The following is a 21,158-nucleotide window of genomic DNA, read 5'->3' as shown; positions in this document are numbered from 1 at the left end:
TGTGATGTAGACACTGATTTTTGAGAAGAATATTGTATTGATATGAGAAAATTATTGGAGCATTATTGATGGCTCGTGAAGTAGTATATTTGATAGTGTGTGATGTAGACACTGATTTTTGAGAAGAATATTGTATTGATATGAGAAAATTATTGGAGCATTATTGATGGCTCGTGAAGTAGTATATTTGATAGTGTGTGATGTAATCACTGATTTTTTGACGAGAAGATTGTATTTAATATGAGAAAATTATTGGAGCATTATTGATGGCTCGTGAAGTAATATATTTGATGATGTGTTGTAGACACTGATTTTTTGAGAAGATAGTATTTAATATGAGAAATTTAATGGAGCATTATCAATGGCTCAAAGCAATATATTTGATATGTGATGTAAGCACTGATTTTTTTGAAAGAACATTGTACTTGATTCATGAAGACTATTAGAGCACTACTAATGGCTCGAAGTAATATATTTGATGTTACATAATGTGAAAAGCTGATTCATTTTTTGAGAGAGGATTGTAACTTATACATATGTTAAAACAACTTGAGTTCACAGTAAGACATATGAGCCAAATGAATAGCATGATAACGACCTTCACGCTTTAATATGCTTATGACTTTGATGATTTAGACGTTCCCCATAAATCATCATTGAAGAATATATTTTCTTGACTTTCATGATTTAGTAGCATTGTCATTCACATTGCCCATTATTTTTGTACATAAACCATTGAGACAACATAAATATTTATTATAGATATATTTCACTTGCATTGATTTATTTGAGAGAACATTGTCAATATTTTTTCATTTGATTATGTAACCTGATGGGATAAACTAAGTATATTTGTATACGAGCATTTTTCATGGCTGCTCATTCTTTTGTAAAATTAATATTGAAAGCATTCTATTGATGAATTGAGAATTTACTTTGAAATTTTGTGTAAAAAAAAACAAAAACAAGACAACTTGCTTTTTCAAATAATGTTGACAACTATGAGTATTGTCTACACAGACAAATATTTTTTTCAAATATTGTAAGGTCAAATGAGACCACAAATTAGTCTCATCAAATTTTTTCATAGCATGATAAGACATGTGCAAGAGATTATAGCACATATTGTACATTTGTATATATTATTTTTTCTCTCAAAAGATGTGACTATACATATAATAGTATTATTACTTAAATTTTTTAAAAGATTTTTACAAAATCTTTTTTTTGAGGGAAAGGGCGTAATGTCACAGTCTCAATTGACATTGCATGATCTAAAGTTCACGTCATGTTAAGAGTTTAAAAGACACGTGGAATTCCTGATGTAGAAAACAGGAAGTAGGATGAAAAGTTGACTTTGAGTTCAGTCAAGTCAAGCCAGTAAGGTCTTGCGCCCGGTACAGGAAGGTTGGACGTTTCTTCCTAGACACTTGTATATATATGCATATAGCATGAAAGTCGATGGACTAGTCATTGTTGATTAATAATATTTGAGAGTTGATTTCATAATGTGCTTATTGGATATTAAGGTATTATTCGTATTCGATAGTTAAAGCTCCAGTGTCACTAGTAGTAATTGTTCTTATTGTTACCCGCTGAGATGCGGACGTGATTGATACTTTTGATACCGCTGTTATGCGGATAGGATTATTATTTCTTGACTTGTAGCACTAACAAGGAGTGCAGTATATTATTATTATGTTGTAAATAAAATCTTCATGTTGTCTGCTGAACGGACTTGAGTCAGTCGTATAGTGTTTGTCTCGTCACGTGTCTAAGAGTACTTCAGGAAGTAAGAACCCAGTATTACACCATTCAATCAGTCTCTAATATTCAAACGGTCATTTACATACAGGTAATCAAAACTATTTTCTGATGACCACTTGCGTGTTGTCAGCGAATTTATATATTCCTTGAAAATAAACACACAAAACACTTTAATAATATTTATTTTTCAAAGTATATTTTACGCATGTTTTTCCGTATGTACTTTATTGCTTAGCAGATCTCTTTTTTTTTTTTGAAAATCCTATTTCTTTCTTTTTTAAATCTATTACAATCTCTTGGCATGACTAATCAAAACTAATTATTACAACTACGCTTAGTATAAGCTTTGTTGTTTTTTTTTTAAGTATTTTCTTTATATTTTTCATGTTTGTTTAGTGTCGCCCCCCCCCCCCCCCCAAATAAAAAGATGTAAACTGATTACACATTATACACAATACATATACGTATGTAGCCAGACCAAACTCACTTTGAAATACAAATATCCAAAACTGAAGTCACGTGACGCCATTGCGCCCGTACTTTGTGGTACTGTTTACACTTGACTTAAAATAGGACACACACACACGCACACCCCTGACGGATTCTTTTTGTATGGAAAAGTGGAACTTCTACTCAGTTATGCTTTGTCGACAGTCTTAGTATAGGCCATGTATGTATACAAACTAGGTCAAATCTACTGAAGGCTATGTATGTATACAATCTTAGTCTAATATTATACACTTTGGGCCGTGCACGTAGGCAATGAAGTCCATGTATTTTTGCAATCTTAGTCTAATATTATACACTTTAAGCCAGGCACGTAGGCATTGAATACCATGTGTTTATACAATCTCAGTCTAATATTTTACACTTTAAGCCAGGCACGTAGGCATTGAATACCATGGGTTTATACAATCTCAGTCTAATATTATACACTTTAAGCCAGGCACGTAGGCATTGAATACCATGGGTTTATACAATCTCAGTCTAATATTATACCGTTAGGGCCATGCAATTAGGCACTGAAGGCTATGCATTTATTCTATCTAATTCTAATTTTTACAAGTATGGTCATGCACTAATTCCACGAAGTCTTTTTACTTATTCCAGAGCAGCTGGGGTCGCTTTCTATAACACTTTGAATTGATGCAAATATAGGCAATAGTTCAATAACAATCTGGGTCTTACGTTCTACACCTTAGATCACGTACGCATGCACTAAAACCTATGTACTTATACAAAGTGTAGGCCATTTACTTGTAAACTATTTAGTTACCAATGTTAGATATCCAAAACAAAAAAAAAGCGTGTCCCTGTTACGCTATTGCTCTCTGGGTAATTTAAAGGAAATAAATGTACTTATATTGGTTTAATTAGAGCAATAAGTAGATTATAGAACGATTTTTATAACAACTAATAAGTACTAGAAACACAAATTGAGACCAACTCAAGTTTAAGGTTATAGAAATAGCGTCGTGCACCTTCCTTTTAAAGTGGACTATATACAGACTATAACATAACTAGCAGCTATCTGTCTATGCAGTCCATTAGTCCATTTTTATTTTGTTCAATTAATTAGATTCCTCTTTAGATGTGGTGCTGCGATCAATCAATTCATCAATTAATTTTTGAAAATTTATCAGGTAAATGACATTAACATCCTCCTTCGTGATTGAAGATGAACACATTTCTCATTTCCTATGGACTCGAAGATGACTGTAAAGTCCAATCCTTGCTTTAAAAAGCCGGCCGCATATGTGGCATGGGTTGGTTAGGTCAGTAAATATATATATATATTGTTACGAATCTTACTATCCAGGCTCTCTGCAAACTGCACCATACACCACCAACTTAAAGAACTTGACAACTCAGGGCTCCAAAGTAACGTAACACTTAAATAGTTGAATAAATAACAGCCAATACTGTACAATTGGCAACACGTACACTGTACAAATATCTCTCCGATAACACCGTACCAACTCTTGCACTGGCCTCTCCGTCTCGTCGTAATGCTCCGTACAGAACCACACCGTTGAACTGTGCTGTAGTCGACCGTGTTCTGAACCCCTGTCGTGAACCTTCTTTCGTGAACTTTGTTGTATTGGGCCCCTTTTCTCAACCGTCTTGACTGCGATACCTCCGCTCTTATATAGGGTCCCTACTGGCCTTCTCGAACCGGACAGAACGCCGCTCGACGTTTCTAGCTTCGTCACATGACTACATCCCTCGTGACGCTCCTGAGCTCTGTTCACGACGCCGATCCTTCCCGAATTCGACTCAGCTGACCGTCGTAACTCGTCACGGTTGACCGCTCGCCTAGCACTGGCCTGGGGCGATTTGCGTCGGCTGACTACACTCACACCACTACCCCCATCTGTGCCACCACCAGGTTTATAACAATATATATATATATATTAAGTGACGTCATTTCATCTTTTCATAAAGAAAGGCGTTATACAAAAATATTGACTCAAAACTTTTGGAAGACATTTCAAAGCGTCTCCGTTTATGCGATTCTTACCCAATTTCTGAGTCAGAAAAGCCGAAACTCTAATGCGTGCTCACCAATTTGTTGACAACTTTATTGCGATAAAATATGATCTGACAAGATCACACCAATTTCAGGTATACGTACGCTATGATACCCTCACACAATAATATTAACTGCAACCCTTTTTTTAAAACCTGAATCAATAATTCGCTCAGGTTGCAAGAAAACACTTCAGTATCTAACCGCAACACCCATTTTTCTTTTAACTATGAGAAAATGCGTTGCAGACGCCAGGAGAAAGAATTTCAGAAGTTCAGAACGCAGTCTACACGAGCTGGGCGGAAGGAGACGGCTGTATCTCCAATAATAATTCCAGCAAAAAAATTTTGTATTTTCTAGTATCCAGAAATTGTGTTAAAAATTATGTTTGTTATTTGTGAAATCTTTAAATTGTGTTTTCATTTTATCTGGTTTCGTTTCTTTTCTTTAGAATTACAATGTTTAATCCTCCTGGTTCTCACAGCTATGGCCAAATTTCGATTCACGGTGCGGGGAGGAAGAGGAAACCGTGCCTCATATTCTGTTTGACTGCCCCAGACTTGCTGATCTCCGTCTCGACAGGTCTGGGAAACCCAAAATTCTCGACCTGTATGGTGACATTCATGCACTACGCAAGACAGCAGGATTTCTGTCCAGGGCTTTTGCAAGAGAGGATTTGAGCCTCTCAAGCCCTCACTCTAATGGAGTTTGATGATGATGATGATGATGACTCCTGGTTTACCCTCCCTCCGCTTCATTTCTCGCTCTTACTCTTTTCTCTCTTTCATCAGTTACTCTCTTCTCTTTCACTCTCTCCTCTCTCTCTCTCTGTCTTTCCTATCTCTCCTCTCTCTCTCTTCTTTCTCACTTTCTATCACTCTTTTCTCTCTCTCTCTCTCTCTCTCTCTCTATCGACTCAATCACTCCCCTTACTCCACCCTCTTCCTACTCTCTCAATCCTCTCTTCTTTCTCCTCTTCTCATTCTCCTCTCTCTCTCTCTCTCTCTCTTGATCTGTATCAAGCTGAACTAACACATCACATTTGAGGGTTCCGCTAAATTGTGCTGCTACATAAACACACACACACACACACACACACTTCACTGACCTCAACACAGTCCCATTATTCGCATTGTCAATACTAGCTGACCTCTGGTTAATAAAGGAAAGATGTGAACTCCCCCACTACTCCCCCACTACATTCTCTCCAGCACACACACACACACACACACACACACACAATAACCTCTCATGTACATTCCCGAACAGTTTCAGTGTTGAACTAGACTATGACATACAGATGTCATCAAGTCATATGTCAATGGAAAAGTAGCGCAGTGTCAACATTAACTCCCCTGCTACCGCGTTATGTGGATATCTTCCCCATTAAGTATACCATACCCTGTGGTAGGCTCAGTCTTAATACCTAGCAGATATCCGCTGACAAAACAAAGTTAATTTTAAATGAAATTATTCCTCATTTTTAATGGCCCCGAAAGAGGAATAGCTACTATTTGTTTCGTTTAGTCTGGTTGTCCATCCTTCTTTTTGTCAAATTTCGATTCAAAAACTGAAAACGCTCTTGCAAATCATATTTTGTAGCTTGCTATGTTTAGGTATCACATACAAAGACCGCATCACTGAACAATGAGATTAGAGACAGTGTTACTACAGCAATTGGACTCCTCGACTACTATAACAAATTGCAAACTAACATCCTATGGTCATATTACAAGGTCCTCAGTGCTCGCAGAGACCTTTCTCCAGGAAACAGCACCAGGAAAAAAAATACAGAGAGGAATGGAGAAGCGGTCAACAGATCTTGTGTGGTGCCCCACCAGACTAAGGGATAAGTGAAGAAAAACTTTAAGTGCAATGTTTTTTATAATCATCTACAAGCACACGCTTATACACCTTTTTTAAAACAAGATTTAATAAGTAGTAAATAGTTTTATTTACTAAGCATGCGCAATCACACGCAGAATGAGAATGAGTCTGGCGAAACCTTAGTCTGAGGGTTCCATATCATTTAATCTCATCAGCTTGTGTAGTTACGGCATCTTTAGCAATTGCTTGATTACCCATGTGATGGTGAGGCCGAAGGCCATGACTACTAGGGAGTACCTCGTATTAGAGTGATTTATCACACACGACAAACTCTGGTTTTAAATTTATTTCGTGGATACTTAACAAGACGACCCAAATTAAAATGCTTTAGCCATCAATTAGTTAATGTTGCTTTTCATGTAAACAAATAAGAAACATTAAAAATGGGCTTTAAGATAATGATCTCAGGGGAAAAACTTCACATTTACAACTATATCAACTATGTAGAATTTATGTCCCTCTTTCTGTATCAAACAAAATAATTAATTACCAATAATTAATTGACTAATTGGTTAATTTGTTAATGGTTCATTTGGTATTAGGTACAATCACTAATTGTGTAAAATTTCATTTTGATCCGAAAATGGCTGTGGGAGAAATAACGTGTTCAAAATATTTACCAGACAGACAGACAGACTGAGTGAGTTGATAGAAGATTTGTAAAAAAGGAGAATATAAATCATTAACAAATAAACAAAAAACTTAAAATTTGCATTTATTTGAGCACTTACAAAGGTTAAAAATTGAAAGAAAACAAATTTGCATAAATGTTTGTTTACAAGATCTACTATCACCAGTTTAAAAAAAAAAAAAACATGATCTCGAAAACCAAAAAATAAACAACAATACTAAAATTCTAGACTCTTTCATATTGTAAAAACACTAATGTAGCATACAATACACCCAATTCTGTCTTTTCATCTCTCTCTCTCTCTCTCTCTCTCTCTCTCTCTCTCTCTCTCACTCACTCATCATATTTCTGTCTTAATCTTTGTCTCACACATCAGGGACGGCCTTAGGTAATTGGACGCCCTATGCGAAATGACTAGGGTGGCCCCAAATAAATGAAAAAAAAAAAAAAGTTAAGACCGATAAATACATAATGAATTATAATCCGACCTGCATCTAAATCTAAATCAACAAAGAATCTAAATTCATATAGTGTCGATAACACTGATGTACTTTATGGACGATTCATGATCCCTAGACTAGAAATAACGTTTCGACTTTTCTCCAAAAGAAGAACCAATGATCTATTAACATCTGTAGTCTAACAAGTAGATCTAAACAAAGGTCTTCTAACGTCTGTAGTCTAACAAGTAGATCTAAACAAAGGTCTTCTAACGTCTGTAGTCTAACAAGTAGATCTAAGCAAAGGTCTTCTAACATCTGTAGTCTAACAAGTAGATCTAAACAAAGGTCTTCTAACATCTGTAGTCTAACAAGTAGATCTAAACAAAGGTCTTCTAACGTCTGTAGTCTAACAAGTAGATCTAAACAAAGGTCTTCTAACATCTGTAGTCTAACAAGTAGATCTAAGCAAAGGTCTTCTAACATCTGTAGTCTAACAAGTAGATCTAAACAAAGGTCTTCTAACGTCTGTAGTCTAACAAGTAGATCTAAACAAAGGTCTTCTAACATCTGTAGTCTAACAAGTAGATCTAAGCAATGGTCTTCTAACATGTGTAGTCTAACAAGTAGATCTAAGCAAAGGTCTTCTAACATCTGTAGTCTAACAAGTAGATCTAAGCAAAGGTCTTCTAACAGCTGTTGTCTAACAAGTAGATCTAAGCAAAGGTCTTCTAACATCTGTAGTCTAACAAGTAGATCTAAGCAAAGGTCTTCTAACGTCTGTAGTCTAACCAGTAGATCTAAGCAAAGGTCTTCTAACGTCTGTAGTCTAACAAGTAGATCTAAGCAAAGGTCTTCTAACGTCTGTAGTCTAACAAGTAGATCTAAACAAAGGTCTTCTAACATCTGTAGTCTAAAAAGTAGATCTAAGCAATGGTCTTCTAACATGTGTAGTCTAACAAGTAGATCTAAGCAAAGGTCTTCTAACATGTGTAGTCTAACAAGTAGATCTAAGCAAAGGTCTTCTAACAGCTGTTGTCTAACAAGTAGATCTAAGCAAAGGTCTTCTAACATCTGTAGTCTAACAAGTAGATCTAAGCAAAGGTCTTCTAACGTCTGTAGTCTAACCAGTAGATCTAAGCAAAGGTCTTCTAACGTCTGTAGTCTAACAAGTAGATCTAAGCAAAGGTCTTCTAACGTCTGTAGTCTAACAAGTAGATCTAAGCAAAGGTCGTCTAACATGTGCAGTCTAACAAGTAGATGTAAGCAAAGGTCTTCTAACATCTGTAGTCTAACAAGTTGATCTAAGCAAAGGTCTTCTAACATATGTAGTCTAACAAGTAGATCTAAACATTCATGAATAAAGCTTGAATCATAGTAGAGACTTAGAGCGAGGCCACCATCAATCGGAGGCCCTAGGTGGCTGCCTAGTTTGCCCCTGCCTAAGGCCGGCCTTGCACACATGTACACACAATGTCACACATGTACACACAATGTCACACATGTACATTATTTTTAACTATCTACGAGACGACCTACATAAAATCAGTTAATAAATACACCAATGGCATCTAGATGTACATCTATATCCTGTTTCGCATTTTAACTATAAGAGTTGCATAAATCTTGTATGGAAATATTCACTCGATAATACGGAGCAAGCAAACTACACAAAAATACTTTTAAAAAAAAAAGCTTATATTAAGCGTAGTTGTATCAATTAGTTCGGATCAGTCATGTAATTAAGTTTGTAGTAGATCTAGACCAGCAATAATAAATCTGTGCGATTAGAAATATTTTACCAATTGTTGTTCTGTCTGTTATTTCACTTCGCCAAAAGCCTGTCCTTGTCTAGACCAGTTGGAAAGGGGTAGGTGGGACAAAGGTCATCGCTTTTTTAAGTATTTAGACAAAATTTAAAAGAAAAAAAGGGCATGGCGAACTAAATTTGAACTAGAGGGCTAAGGCCTCAAATGTTTAGGAAAATTGGTTTTATAGTATTGGTTGTTTAATTTTTTTCTATAAACGATAAAGGGGACTAATTCAGTTTATACCACTTTATCAGTCAAGTAAAATTTCTTTCCCTTGTTCGAGATACAAACCTAAATAATTTATTAACTAATTTTTTTTTTTAATGATTCTTGTGTTGGCATGTAAAAGAAATAATTGTGCACAATTTCAGCTTGATCCGAGAACATTTTACCAGAGAGACAGAGTGAGTCGATAGCTTTGTAAAAATATAAATCATACATGCAAAGAAACGAATAAAAACAACATGGTCTTATATTTCACTTAGCTTTATAAACTATAAAACATAAAGTATAAATTTGGTTTTTATTTAATTTATTTTTGAAAACGACGAAATCTAATTAATCAATGTATAGTAACAAACATATCGTTAAACCTTTAATAACCAGAGCAGTTAGTAACCCTTCAACAGCAAACATTGTTGATAATCCTTAAACAGAGAGCGTAACTTATTGCTGTTATCACTGCTGTTGGTAAAGAACTGTTCCTTATCCACTGCTGCTCTTGCTGCTGCTGCTGCTGTGATGATGGTGATGATGATGGTGGTGATGCTTTTTGCTACTGCTGCTGCTATGGTGGTGGTGATGATGGTGGTGCTTCTTGCTGCTCTTGCTGCTGCTGTGATGGTGATGATGGTGGTGTTTCTTGCTGCTGCTGCTGCTGCTGTGGTGGTGATGTCCAAGTATTTCAGTCATCAACAGACCTGGTGATGAAAGGGAACATTTTCTCATAACCATTGTGTCTGAATAACTAAAGTTTTCTAACAATTATAGTCATTTTACTCTAGTAACTAAAGTTTCCTAACAATGATAGTCATTTTACTCTAGTAACTATAGTTTTCAAACTGCTAGTTTGACCTAAAAACCAGTGTGTCCTTAAAAGCATTGTGTTCTAACAACCACTGTGTCCTAAAAACCATTATGTCATAACAACCTGTGGGCCCTAAAAACCATTGTGTCATAAAACGAGTGTGTCATAATTACCATTGTATCTTTTAAAAAAAACAGAAATTCATAACAATCATTGTGTCCTTATAAACAGTGTGTCCTAAAAAAACACCATTGTCCTAACAACCAGTGTGTCATAACACTGATTCTGCTCTAACACCTTAATTTTTTTAAAAACTATTAGTGTGTCTATACAAGACACAAATTCTAGCTACCAGTGTGTCATAGTCCTAACAGTATTTTGAAAATGTGACCATTTATTTCATTGTAAAGGTCATTGACTACTTTATAAACATGGGACCTAAAAGTAATAGTTCATAGTTTTATTTGTTTGCTAATTTGTTTAATGAGCGTCTATAATGTCTATGGTTAAACAAAAAAAGGAATCTTGACTTTTAAATCTTTCTCAGAACATACTTCCCAATAAGGCAAAAGTAATTCTTTTTAATCGATTTATTCATTGTTTTGATAATCATTAACAAAGATCATCTAGCTCTGATGATTTAAAGTGTTTAAAGCTTAGAATTGCCACACAGCGTAACCAACTACAGCTGATGCTAATTTTAATCGTTAGTAGAAATATCACTAATTATTGTATTCGTTAAATCTTATTTAACCCTTAAGATGCGTGCGGTAGTGTAGCCTCTAAACATCAGAACTGTAATTTCATTTTGTATACATTCATTGTAAAACAGATCAGCATTTTAAAGGTTAAAAATAATAATGAAAGAACTTTACTTACATAGACACAAAGCAATGATTAGAACAGCGATCTTCATCTTGGAGGTAGGAAAGTAATTGTCGATCGTCTGCAGCTAAGATCCGGAAACACGTGAGTGGCTTGCTTGACTTCCTGTGAGCTCGTCTTGACACTTATATAGGGCAGGGGCATTACATGTACTATTTCAAATTAGTTGATTTCTTTGATTTATTGTAATGTCATTATCGTGTAGATGTGTGTGTGTGCGTAATCCTTGTTTTGGTTAAATTAACTGAGTTAAAGCGGCAAAGTGAATCAGCCAGTGTAAACTAACATTACGAGACAATGCACCCACAAGATCCGCCATGTTTCTATGTTCTGACCGTTGAAACATCGGTTGAGGTAACTCTGAAGACTTAGTTCAATTGTTATGTGATTGTTGACAGACAGGGAGACACACACAGAGAGAAAGAGACCAACACTTTGACCCTGTGTGCAGACAGAGTACAGTCTCGACATAACAAAATAAAAGTTCACGGCGACCTACCTGTGAGTGATGTCATCGATATTGTTACTCGCTGTTTTGTTAACTCATTTGAGAGATTACGTCATCAGAACGTGTGTACTACTTTATGTACACTACAAACAGATAACCTTCTTCTTCGTTCTCATTTTTCGTGTCAGAAAGTTCAGATCCCATATCAGAGATGAACCGAGCAATGGTTTCCAGATCAGGCAGTTCTCCGTACAGTTTTTCTTCTATAGGAGAGGTTTAGGGGCCAGAGTCTTATTCGGGCCTCTTGATATAGCGTGCAGCTTGGAAGGACATGGTCAGCGTTCTCTGGTGATGCTTCACAGGGGACAGGTTTCGCTAGTCCCGACTTTTAGCTTCCGGAACAAATGTTGTCTCATTCAGACAATTAACCCTTAGAATAAGTTATATTGAGATGAATCCTACTAGGTTAGCAAGTGTTGGCAGTAACGAATGGAAGAGCGGACAGTTTGAGCCTAGCCTAACGAATGGAAGAGCAGACAGTTTGAGCCTAGCCTAACGAATGGAAGAGCAGACAGTTTGAGCCTAGCCTAACGAATGGAAGAGCAGACAGTTTGAGACTAGCCTAACGAATGGAAGAGCGGACAGTTTGAGCCTAGCCTAACGAATGGAAGAGCAGACAGTTTGAGCCTAGCCTAACGAATGGAAGAGCAGACAGTTTGAGACTAGCCTAACGAATGGAAGAGCGGACAGTTTGAGACTAGCCTAACGAATGGAAGAGCAGACAGTTTGAGACTAGCCTAACGAATGGAAGAGCGGACAGTTTGAGCCTAGCCTAACGAATGGAAGAGCAGACAGTTTGAGCCTAGCCTAACGAATGGAAGAGCGGACAGTTTGAGCCTAGCCTAACGAATGGAAGAGCGGACAGTTTGAGACTAGCCTAACGAATGGAAGAGCGGACAGTTTGAGACTAGCCTAACGAATGGAAGAGCAGACAGTTTGAGACTAGCCTAACGAATGGAAGAGCGGACAGTTTGAGCCTAGCCTAACGAATGGAAGAGCAGACAGTTTGAGCCTAGCCTAACGAATGGAAGAGCGGACAGTTTGAGCCTAGCCTAACGAATGGAAGAGCGGACAGTTTGAGACTAGCCTAACGAATGGAAGAGCGGACAGTTTGAGACTAGCCTAACGAATGAAACATGCCCCCTCCTATCTACTGCCACGACAACCCATACGGTGCCCACTCCACATTGTGGTAGATATTTATGCGATACCAAAGACAAACAGACACAAAAACTCTTTTGTTCCCCTTGGCAATCAAATCCTTAAACATAGAAACAATTTTATATAAACTTTTCACATGGGAAGCGTGGTCGAGAGGCGAGGTTCGACACCCGACTCGGGCAGAGTTGTGTTTACTGAGCGCCAAAAACCAACTCCTAGATACCCCCTCCTCCCCCCCACCGGCCCACAAATAAGATTGGACCAATGCGTTCTGAGCATGCTATAAGCATGAAAGTAGCGCTATATAAAAGCTATAATAATAAAAATAAAATTATGAGTAAGTCTGGTGTGAATGTACATTTTTTTTTTATAGTTTTTTGTTTGGTGTAATGCACAAATTGTAAGACAAATTTCCTTAAGGACAATTAAGATTATTATTATTAAGTTAGAAACCAACGAGTATTCATTCTCTGACGCTGCAAGGGAAACACAATTTAAGGAATTTTCTGGTGATGTGGCAGGTCTGGAGTAGTACCGATCTCTGACAGGCAACGAGAATGTTCCTAGGAATGTAAATGGGCTTGACGGTATCTGTAAGGTCGGTGTTATTATCCCCTCGGTTGATATAACAATGGGGTATATTGTTATTTTAGTTAATTTCCATAGACGCTTAATCTCCAAGCCTAGGTTCCCATATTTTCGTTGGTAGAGGCCTTTTTCTTTTTTTATCGATGAGAAGCAGATCAGGGCGATTAAAATCTACCGTTCTGCCGGTCAAGATAGGCCTGTCCCAGTACAGCAAATGATCAGTAGACTCTAGAACCTCTTGTGGTGAGTATTTGTAATAATATCCTTACCGATCAAGTTGTGTTTCAAAGCCAAGTCCTGGTAGGCAGATTCCGATAGGGCTGAACATCCTGCCATTATGTGTTCAATTAACTCACCCACATTTCCTTTTCACATTATTATATATATATATATATATATATATATATATATATATATATATATATATATATATATATTTATATATATATATATATATATATATATATATTTATTTATTTATTTATTTATTTATTTTGCAAAATCATACAATAATACCTAACTAAAGTTATATATGATAAATGTATGTTTTTAATGTTAGTATAAGTGGTTGACCTCTACATGCAAACTAAAAAAATATGTAAGCCACATGTCACATAGCTACCTAAATTACTGCGCTATTCCTTTAACTCCTGGCACTGAAGACAATTCCTTAAAATTGTTTCTGTGGCATTTTACGTCTCGAGAGACGATCTTTTCCCTTTGCAACTTCTTCTGTAACTAAAGAGGCCAATCCTTGAGATACAGCTGCGATCGCAGGTTGGGCATATGTAATCACCAGGCGCAGTTGCATTTTCAACCTTCTTTCTGCTGCTGTTTTGTATGGCATCTGCTATCCGTGACCCTACCTTTATGCTCTCTCTCCATGTGGATCTATCCAGTGCCACCTTTTCCCAGCTGTTATAGTCGATTTTGAAGAGCTTCATGTCGCGTTTGCATTCATCCGTATAACGTAAAAGTGGGCGACCAGCGGCTCTCCTGCCTTCTATTAGATCGCCATACAGGATGTCCTGTGGAAGTGCTGGGGGAAAGCCTAGGCGGTTAAAATTGTTTATTAATTAATAAATGCAATTACTTTTTTAAAACTCTTTATGGCCGACAAGATGACATCATCCTATCAACAAACACAATCAGACTAAGTACTTTGAGTGCTGCTAGTACTTAAGGTCATTTAGTAATGAGATTGATTCAGCATTCCTTGTTACTCATCCTCCCTTGGTGAGTCTTTGTCAACAGAAACACAACTAAGGTTGGCAACAATTAAGACAGGTAGTACAACTAAACTGACAACCTAAAGCGATGTTTGTTGGTTTTGTGTGGTCTACCAGTTTAAAAACAAAACACAAGGGGAGGTAAGCGTTTCTTTGTCTACGTCAGTGTCTATTGTATTAGAAACTACTCCATGCCCAATGTTCCCGGACTGTTTAATTAGTTGCTTTTTTACTCTCTTTGGGTTTTGAATAAAGTGAAAGAGAGCTACTTTCGATTGAGGTTTCGACAGTCTTTTATTTGGCAGTAGATTTTGACTACGTGTTAACACTCTGTAGTCCTGAGTTTAGCTTACTCCCCTTTGATTCAAATATAGCATCGTAGCATTTGTTACATAATCAAAGTGTTTTATTTTTTTAAGTACTTATTGTGAAGATATTGACAGTTTCTAGTTCAAACAAAAGTACAGAGGGATCAAGAGATTGTGTACAAATCTAACACTGTCATCATGTCGGAGATCTTCTATAAAAGGAACATGCTTGGGAGATCCAAGGTATTGCTTCAGTTACTTCCAGCCTCCAAGGAACTGCCATTTCTCCTGTGTCTGTTTCTCTGTGATATAACAGTATTTCAACATGAAGGTGGCTGTTCTCATTATCGCACTTTGTTTCTGTAAGTAATCTAAACTTATTTCAGCGGTCTTTTTCTGTAAGTAGTCTAAACTTATTTCAGTGGTCTGTTTCTATAAGTAGTCTAAACTTATTTCAGTGGTCTGTTTCTGTAAGTAGTCTAAACTTATTTCAGCGGTCTTTTTCTGTAAGTAGTCTAAACTTATTTCAGTGGTCTGTTTCTGTAAGTAGTCTAAACTTATTTCAGCGGTCTTTTTCTGTAAGTAGTCTAAACTTATTTCAGCTGTCTGTTTCTGTAAGTAGTCTAAACTTATTTTAGCGGTCTGTTTCTGTAAGTAGTCTAAACTTATTTCAGCGGTCTGTTTCTGTAAGTAGTCTAAACTTATTTTAGCGGTCTGTTTCTGTAAGTAGTCTAAACTTATTTTAGCGGTCTGTTTCTGTAAGTAGTCTAAACTTATTTTAGCGGTCTGTTTCTGTAAGTAGTCTAAACTTATTTTAGCGGTCTGTTTCTGTAAGTAGTCTAAACTTATTTCAGCGGTCTGTTTCTGTAAGTAGTCTAAACTTATTTTAGTGGTCTGTTTCTGTAAGTAGTCTAAACTTATTTTAGCGGTCTGTTTCTGTAAGTAGTCTAAACTTCTTTCAGCGGTCTGTTTCTGTAAGTAGTCTAAACTTCTTCCAGCGGTCTGTTTCTGTAAGTAGTCTAAACTTCTTTCAGCAGTCTGTTTCTGTAAGTAGTCTAAACTTATTTCAGCGGTCTGTTTCTGTAAGTAGTCTAAACTTCTTTCAGCGGTCTGTTTCTGTAAGTAGTCTAAACTTATTTTAGCGGTCTGTTTCTGTAAGTAGTCTAAACTTATTTCAGCGGTCTGTTTCTGTAAGTAGTCTAAACTTATTGCAGTGGTCTGTTTCTGTAAGTAGTCTAAACTTATTTCAGCGGTATGTTTCTGTAAGTAGTCTAAACTTATTTCAGTGGTCTGTTTCTGTAAGTAGTCTAAACTTATTTCAGTGGTCTGTTTCTGTAAGTAGTCTAAACTTATTTCAGTGGTCTGTTTCTGTAAGTAGTCTAAACTTATTTCAGTGGTCTGTTTCTGTAAGTAGTCTAAACTTATTTCAGCGGTCTGTTTCTGTAAGTAGTCTAAACTTATTTCAGTGGTCTGTTTCTGTAAGTAGTCTAAACTTATTTCAGCGGTCTGTTTCTGTAAGTAGTCTAAACTTCTTTCAGCGGTCTGTTTCTGTAAGTATTCTAAACTTCTTTCAGCGGTCTGTTTCTGTAGGTAGTCTAAACTTATTTAATGCTCTGTAATAAACTTATTTTTACGGTCTGTAAATAGTTTCAACTTATGTTAACGCTCTGTTTCTATAAGTTGTTTTATCCTCATGATGAATGTAAAGAGTATGTATGTATATATGTATGTATGTATATATGTATTGTGTATGTATATATGAATGTATGTAATATGTAAGTATGTATTATGTATGTATTATGTATGTCTCTATGAGACTCTGTGTATTATGTATGTATGCAATATGTATGTATTATGTATGCATATATATATTATGTATGTATTATTTATGTAAGCATGTATGTATATGTCCCTCGCAGAAATCAAATCGTTTAACCAATCTTGATAAAACTTGGCATAAATGTTCGTTTGATCATGGTGGCGACCGTAGTGTATGTTTAATGTCCCACATTTGGAAAACCCCTAAAACTAACCTGAATTTATCTCTATTAAAGAACGAAACTTTGTAACAAATCGGATAAACCCGTTTTCACACTCTACTTTCATTTTCGTGAAAACAAAATTTATTTTGAATAATGTTAAGGGAACATTCGCCATGTCTGACATAGATCTAAATCCAATGAACTAGACCAGTATTACCCCAAACTCAGGCCCCGCGGGTCATATCCAGCTAGTAAATTATATACGCTTAAAATAAAACAACATTATTTTTTTTAGTTATGAAAAAAGAAAAACGCGAGATCAAATCATACTGAAGAGTTTCAAACATAGAGGTAAAAAAAAATAGTTTTTTGGTGTTTCCGTTGTGCAAAATAAAGAATCTATTGATGAATGATGTCATTTTAACTTTTAGCACTGTGGTCCAATAGTCTAAGCTCTTTTGTTTATAGCACAAATTAATCTCAATATGAAGAACGCAATACACTTTCACTCTATCATTTTAAAATCTATTTGAAAAAACACTTCTTCTCTAGTGCATGGAATGGGTTGCAGGATCAACTGCCTGTATTACAAGTATAGCTCAGTTCTTGTCTGTTTAGTTCATTTTAGCATCCTCAGCATTGTTAAGTTCATCAGGAAATCCTCCAATGAAGAAACAAAAATGCTCCATTCAGAGAGATAATCACTAAATTCACTAAATGAATAGTAAATATAATAAATTAAAATAAGATATCTGAGTTCTAATTGGTTTATATAGTCTATAAATTTCAAGCTTCATGTTCAGTTGGCTACTTTGATTTTTTTTTTAATAAAATATATTTTCTAAATTATTATTTTATGATTTCAACTTTGAAAATTAAATTATTCTATCCCGAAAAAAAAGGAGTTCTGCTGGCTCTGCACTAATATTAGAATCCCCGGCTTAAAGTTGGATATTAGTTCATCAGATTTAACTTCTGAAAATACCGTCACGCGTTCACCACCCAAAACCATTATAAGACACTTCTTCTATCAGAGCCGCGTTGGCTGAGTGGTAAAGCTTTTGGCTTCCGAACCAGAAGGTCCAGCGTTCAATACTAGTGAAGACTGAGATTTTTAATTTTAGGATCTTTAGGGAGTCCCTAAGTACAACTAGGTGTAATAGGTACCTGACATTAGATGGGGAAAACTAAAGGCGGTAGGTCGTTGTGCTGGCCACATGACACCCTCGTTAACCGTGGGCCACAGCATTATCTTACATTATCTGCCCTATAGACTCCATGGCTTGAAAGGGAAAACTACTTTTTAAATTTACTTTTCTCTCTACATGACTGAATCGTATTTAAGATCTTAACTAATTTACGTATCTTAAAGATTAACTATTTTATCTTCTTATCTTATGAAATACAGACGTTACTTCAAAAAAAGAAGATGATTACGTCCTACTAGTGTTCCTAGGTCAATTATTATTATTATTATATTATAGCTTTTATATAGCGCTTCTTTCATGCTTATAGCATGCTCAGAGCGCTTTGGTCCAATCTCATTTGTGGACCAGTGGGGGGGGGGGGGGAGAGGGGGTATCTAGGAGTTAGTTATCCGTGATGCCTTTAGGCGCTCAGTAAACACAACTCTGCCCGAGTCGGGTGTCGAGCCCCCTTCTAGAAAGCCAAGCCAAGCCAAGTTCAAGCGCACTTGGCCTCTCGACCACGCTTCTAGTCATACTTGTTGACCAATGCCAGTGGCGTTGTTAGGGTGGGGGGAGGAGGGGGAGAATTTTAAAGTCCCCACTTGAGAGTGTTTTTACATTAAAAAATAAATATTACGCAAAATGCAGGGGCCCCCAATTAGATCAAGCCCCATGGGGCCCCCAAACGATGGAAGATTCCTAGCTCCGCCCCTGACCAACGCCTTTTTGTTTTGATCAGAGAGCGTATCGAAATAGTTGATGCGATATTAACACTAATCATTGTACAATATGTGTGCTTGTAAAACCTCGTACAATTTTCTACAAGTCAATTATGTATTTTGTTATTTTCTACAAGTCAATTATGTATTTTGTTTTTTTCTACAAGTCAATTATGTATTTTGTTATTTTCTACAAGTCAATTATGTATTTTGTTATTTTAACAAAATCATCTTCTTGTTATCCAGGCCTGTTAATGACTGAAGTAATCGGTCATCATCATCACAGCAGCAGCAGCAGCAAGAAACACCACCACCATCACCACCATAGCAGCAGCAGCAAGAGCAGCCACAAGCACCATCATCATCACCACAGCAGCAGCAGCAAGAAGCACCATCACCATCACCACCATCATCACAGCAGCAGCAGCAAGAGCAGCAGCGGATAAACACATCACCAATTGAAGATTGAATCTTTTGTACCTCGCCTAACTGTTCGGACCTCATATCAACGCCTCTGACTTAAATACGCCTTTGTTTACACTGTACTTTATGCTTCTTGACTGCCCTGATTGTGTCTTTAATATTAAGAGAGCCTCATCTATAGCTGTAAACTTGGATACCTATAATTATCTAGTTAGTTTGGTGCTTCTGGTGTATATAAGAATTGTTAATCATTTATATATTCGTAAGATATACAATAAGTTTTTGCTTGTTTTTTGTTTTGTTTTGTTTTTTAGTTTGTTTGTTTGTTTCTTTTTTTGGTTTGCACTGTAAAATGAAATATCCAGCTTATGTTTGGGTTTGTTTTTTCGATATCTGAGATGAACTCCAATTGGTGACAAGGCAGGGAGACCTAGGTCTCCCGTAGTGCCCTGGTAAGGAACTCTGCTGTTTGGCGTAGTGCCTCGTAGCTTCCATACAAATTTAGTAAACCACTAGATACGTCCTCCCGCAGCTCGCGGAGCTGCGGACACTCTTGCAAGACGTGCGCCACCGTCTCTTCTGATTCCCCGCAGTGTCGGCAACGGGCATCAAAATTTGGCCGGAACCGGGCGAAGTACGCACCTATGGGGCAGTGTCCCGTACGCCACTGCGCTATTGTTGTTTGTTCCGACCTTTTTAGCCTCCACCACGGGTCCTCTCGATTTGGGCGGCGCATGTGCTGCCAGACTCCCCTGGCAGTGTTGGAGTCATCCCAGGATTTCAACCACTTTTCATGTGCCCACTCTCGTATTACTGTCGTAGCCTGTTGGAACGTACTTGGCGATTCGAAAGCGGGCACGGCCAGCGCTCCTTCTCGTGCTAGAGCATCAGCCACGGCATTGCCCCTCACGCCGCAGTGCGAGGGCACCCACTGCATAACGATGACAGCTCCAATAAGCAGGCGGATGTTATTTGCTGCGCCTAATGCCTCTTCCACCAATTTGGACTTTCCCCCGAAGCCAGCCATGGCTTGGAGGCAGGACTGGGAATCGGTAACCATTACAACGGTAGTCGCAACGGTTATCTTTTCGCGCAGTTTTTGGAGCACGTGATTTAGGGTATTCGTAATCGCCGTTAATTCAGCATCAAAGCTACATTCGGCGAGACCGCATGTGCCTGACAGCTTTTCAGGGTCCAGGTCTGGGTAGCAGATATAGGCCCCATACCCAGCTCTTACGGGGTCCTTCATGACCGACCCGTCTGTGTAACAATATATGGCATCGGCCGGGTAGGTCTTTAGTGTTTCCAATGCCATTTTTCGAAGTAGGTCCGGGTGTGTGTGTCTTTTTGTGGCCCCCTCCAACCCATGTATAGTAAAATTTATGGGAGGGATGGGCTGTCTCCTCCAGGGCGGGCACGTGCTTATCCGTCTAATTGGGACCCGGTCAGTGGAGAGGCCAGCTTGTGCACTCAAATTTGTAGCGCAGTGCATAAATGAGGTCCGTTTGATCCTATGTTTTTCTCTCCAGTGACTGACTAAAGTGTGGGTCGGGAGCCCTGGTTCGCCCCTTTTGTAGCGTTCCAGGGCAGTTAGCACGGCGCGCTCTCTCCTCAGGCTGAGAGGAGCCACGTTGGACATAATTTCTGCAGCGGAAGTTTGGCTCGTTCGATAGGTGCCGCAAATGAATCGGAGAGCCTGGGCCTGTACACGGTCGAGTGATTCGAGGGCCGTCTTGCTTGCGTACACCTGTACGGGCAGGCTGTACTCAATTTGGGACCTGACAGCCCCTGTATACAGTGTGCGGAGCGTGTCAGCTCGGGCGCCCCACTTGGTACTGGCTAGCTTTCTGAGTAACCCTAACTTCTCCGAGGCCTATCGTTCAACATCCTGGATGTGCAAGTGCATTGAGAGCTTCCTATCTAGTGTGACTCCTAGATATTTTGGCGTGTTTTCACGTTGGAGTCGCAGCCCACCGAGTTGGAGCTCGAATGGGGCCCCAAGGATGTCGATTCCCAGGCTGAACAGGCTCCAGGTCGTTTTGGCAACGTTTATCTGAATCTGCCATTTTGAACAA

At 37.8% G+C, this 21,158-nt stretch overlaps 2 protein-coding genes across 3 annotated transcripts; one reads left to right on the top strand and one right to left on the bottom strand.

Moving 5' to 3' along the window:
• Window positions 1-6,893: 6,893 nt before the first annotated feature.
• On the bottom strand, window positions 6,894-11,179 carry LOC106075911 (histidine-rich glycoprotein-like). Of its 2 annotated transcripts, none has more exons than XM_056033401.1 (2): window positions 10,973-11,179; window positions 6,894-9,986 (listed from the first exon to the last, which is right to left on the bottom strand). In XM_056033401.1, exon 2 carries the CDS (start codon window positions 8,717-8,719, stop codon window positions 7,388-7,390), a length of 1,332 nt encoding a protein of 443 aa, XP_055889376.1. In that variant the 5' UTR covers window positions 8,720-9,986; window positions 10,973-11,179; the 3' UTR covers window positions 6,894-7,387. The 2 variants fall into 2 exon arrangements, with proteins under 2 accessions (XP_055889376.1, XP_013092241.2); XM_013236787.2 differs by having other exon boundaries at window positions 10,973-11,138.
• A 3,678-nt stretch (window positions 11,180-14,857) lies between these two features.
• Window positions 14,858-19,380, top strand: LOC129926901 (uncharacterized histidine-rich protein DDB_G0274557-like). Its single transcript, XM_056033421.1, has 2 exons — window positions 14,858-15,134; window positions 18,907-19,380. The coding sequence occupies exons 1-2, from the start codon at window positions 15,098-15,100 to the stop codon at window positions 19,104-19,106; spliced, it is 237 nt and encodes a 78-aa protein (XP_055889396.1). The 5' UTR covers window positions 14,858-15,097; the 3' UTR covers window positions 19,107-19,380.
• Window positions 19,381-21,158: the final 1,778 nt, after the last annotated feature.

The sequence above is a fragment of the Biomphalaria glabrata genome, chromosome 6 (genome assembly GCF_947242115.1).
Source record: "Biomphalaria glabrata chromosome 6, xgBioGlab47.1, whole genome shotgun sequence".
Classification (NCBI taxonomy): Eukaryota; Metazoa; Mollusca; class Gastropoda; family Planorbidae; genus Biomphalaria; species Biomphalaria glabrata.
Note: the sequence above shows the minus strand (reverse complement) of the source record. Positions and strands in the feature narration are given on the sequence as shown.

Coding starts and splice junctions, on each gene's coding strand:
- LOC129926901 (XM_056033421.1), top strand. CDS start 15,098: ATGAAGGTGGCTGTTCTCATTATCGCACTTTGTTTCT. Junction 15,135..18,906: donor CATTATCGCACTTTGTTTCT/GTAAGTAATCTA, acceptor CTTGTTATCCAG/GCCTGTTAATGACTGAAGTA.
- LOC106075911 (XM_056033401.1), bottom strand. CDS start 8,719: ATGTGTGCAAGGCCGGCCTTAGGCAGGGGCAAACTAGGCAGCCACCTA.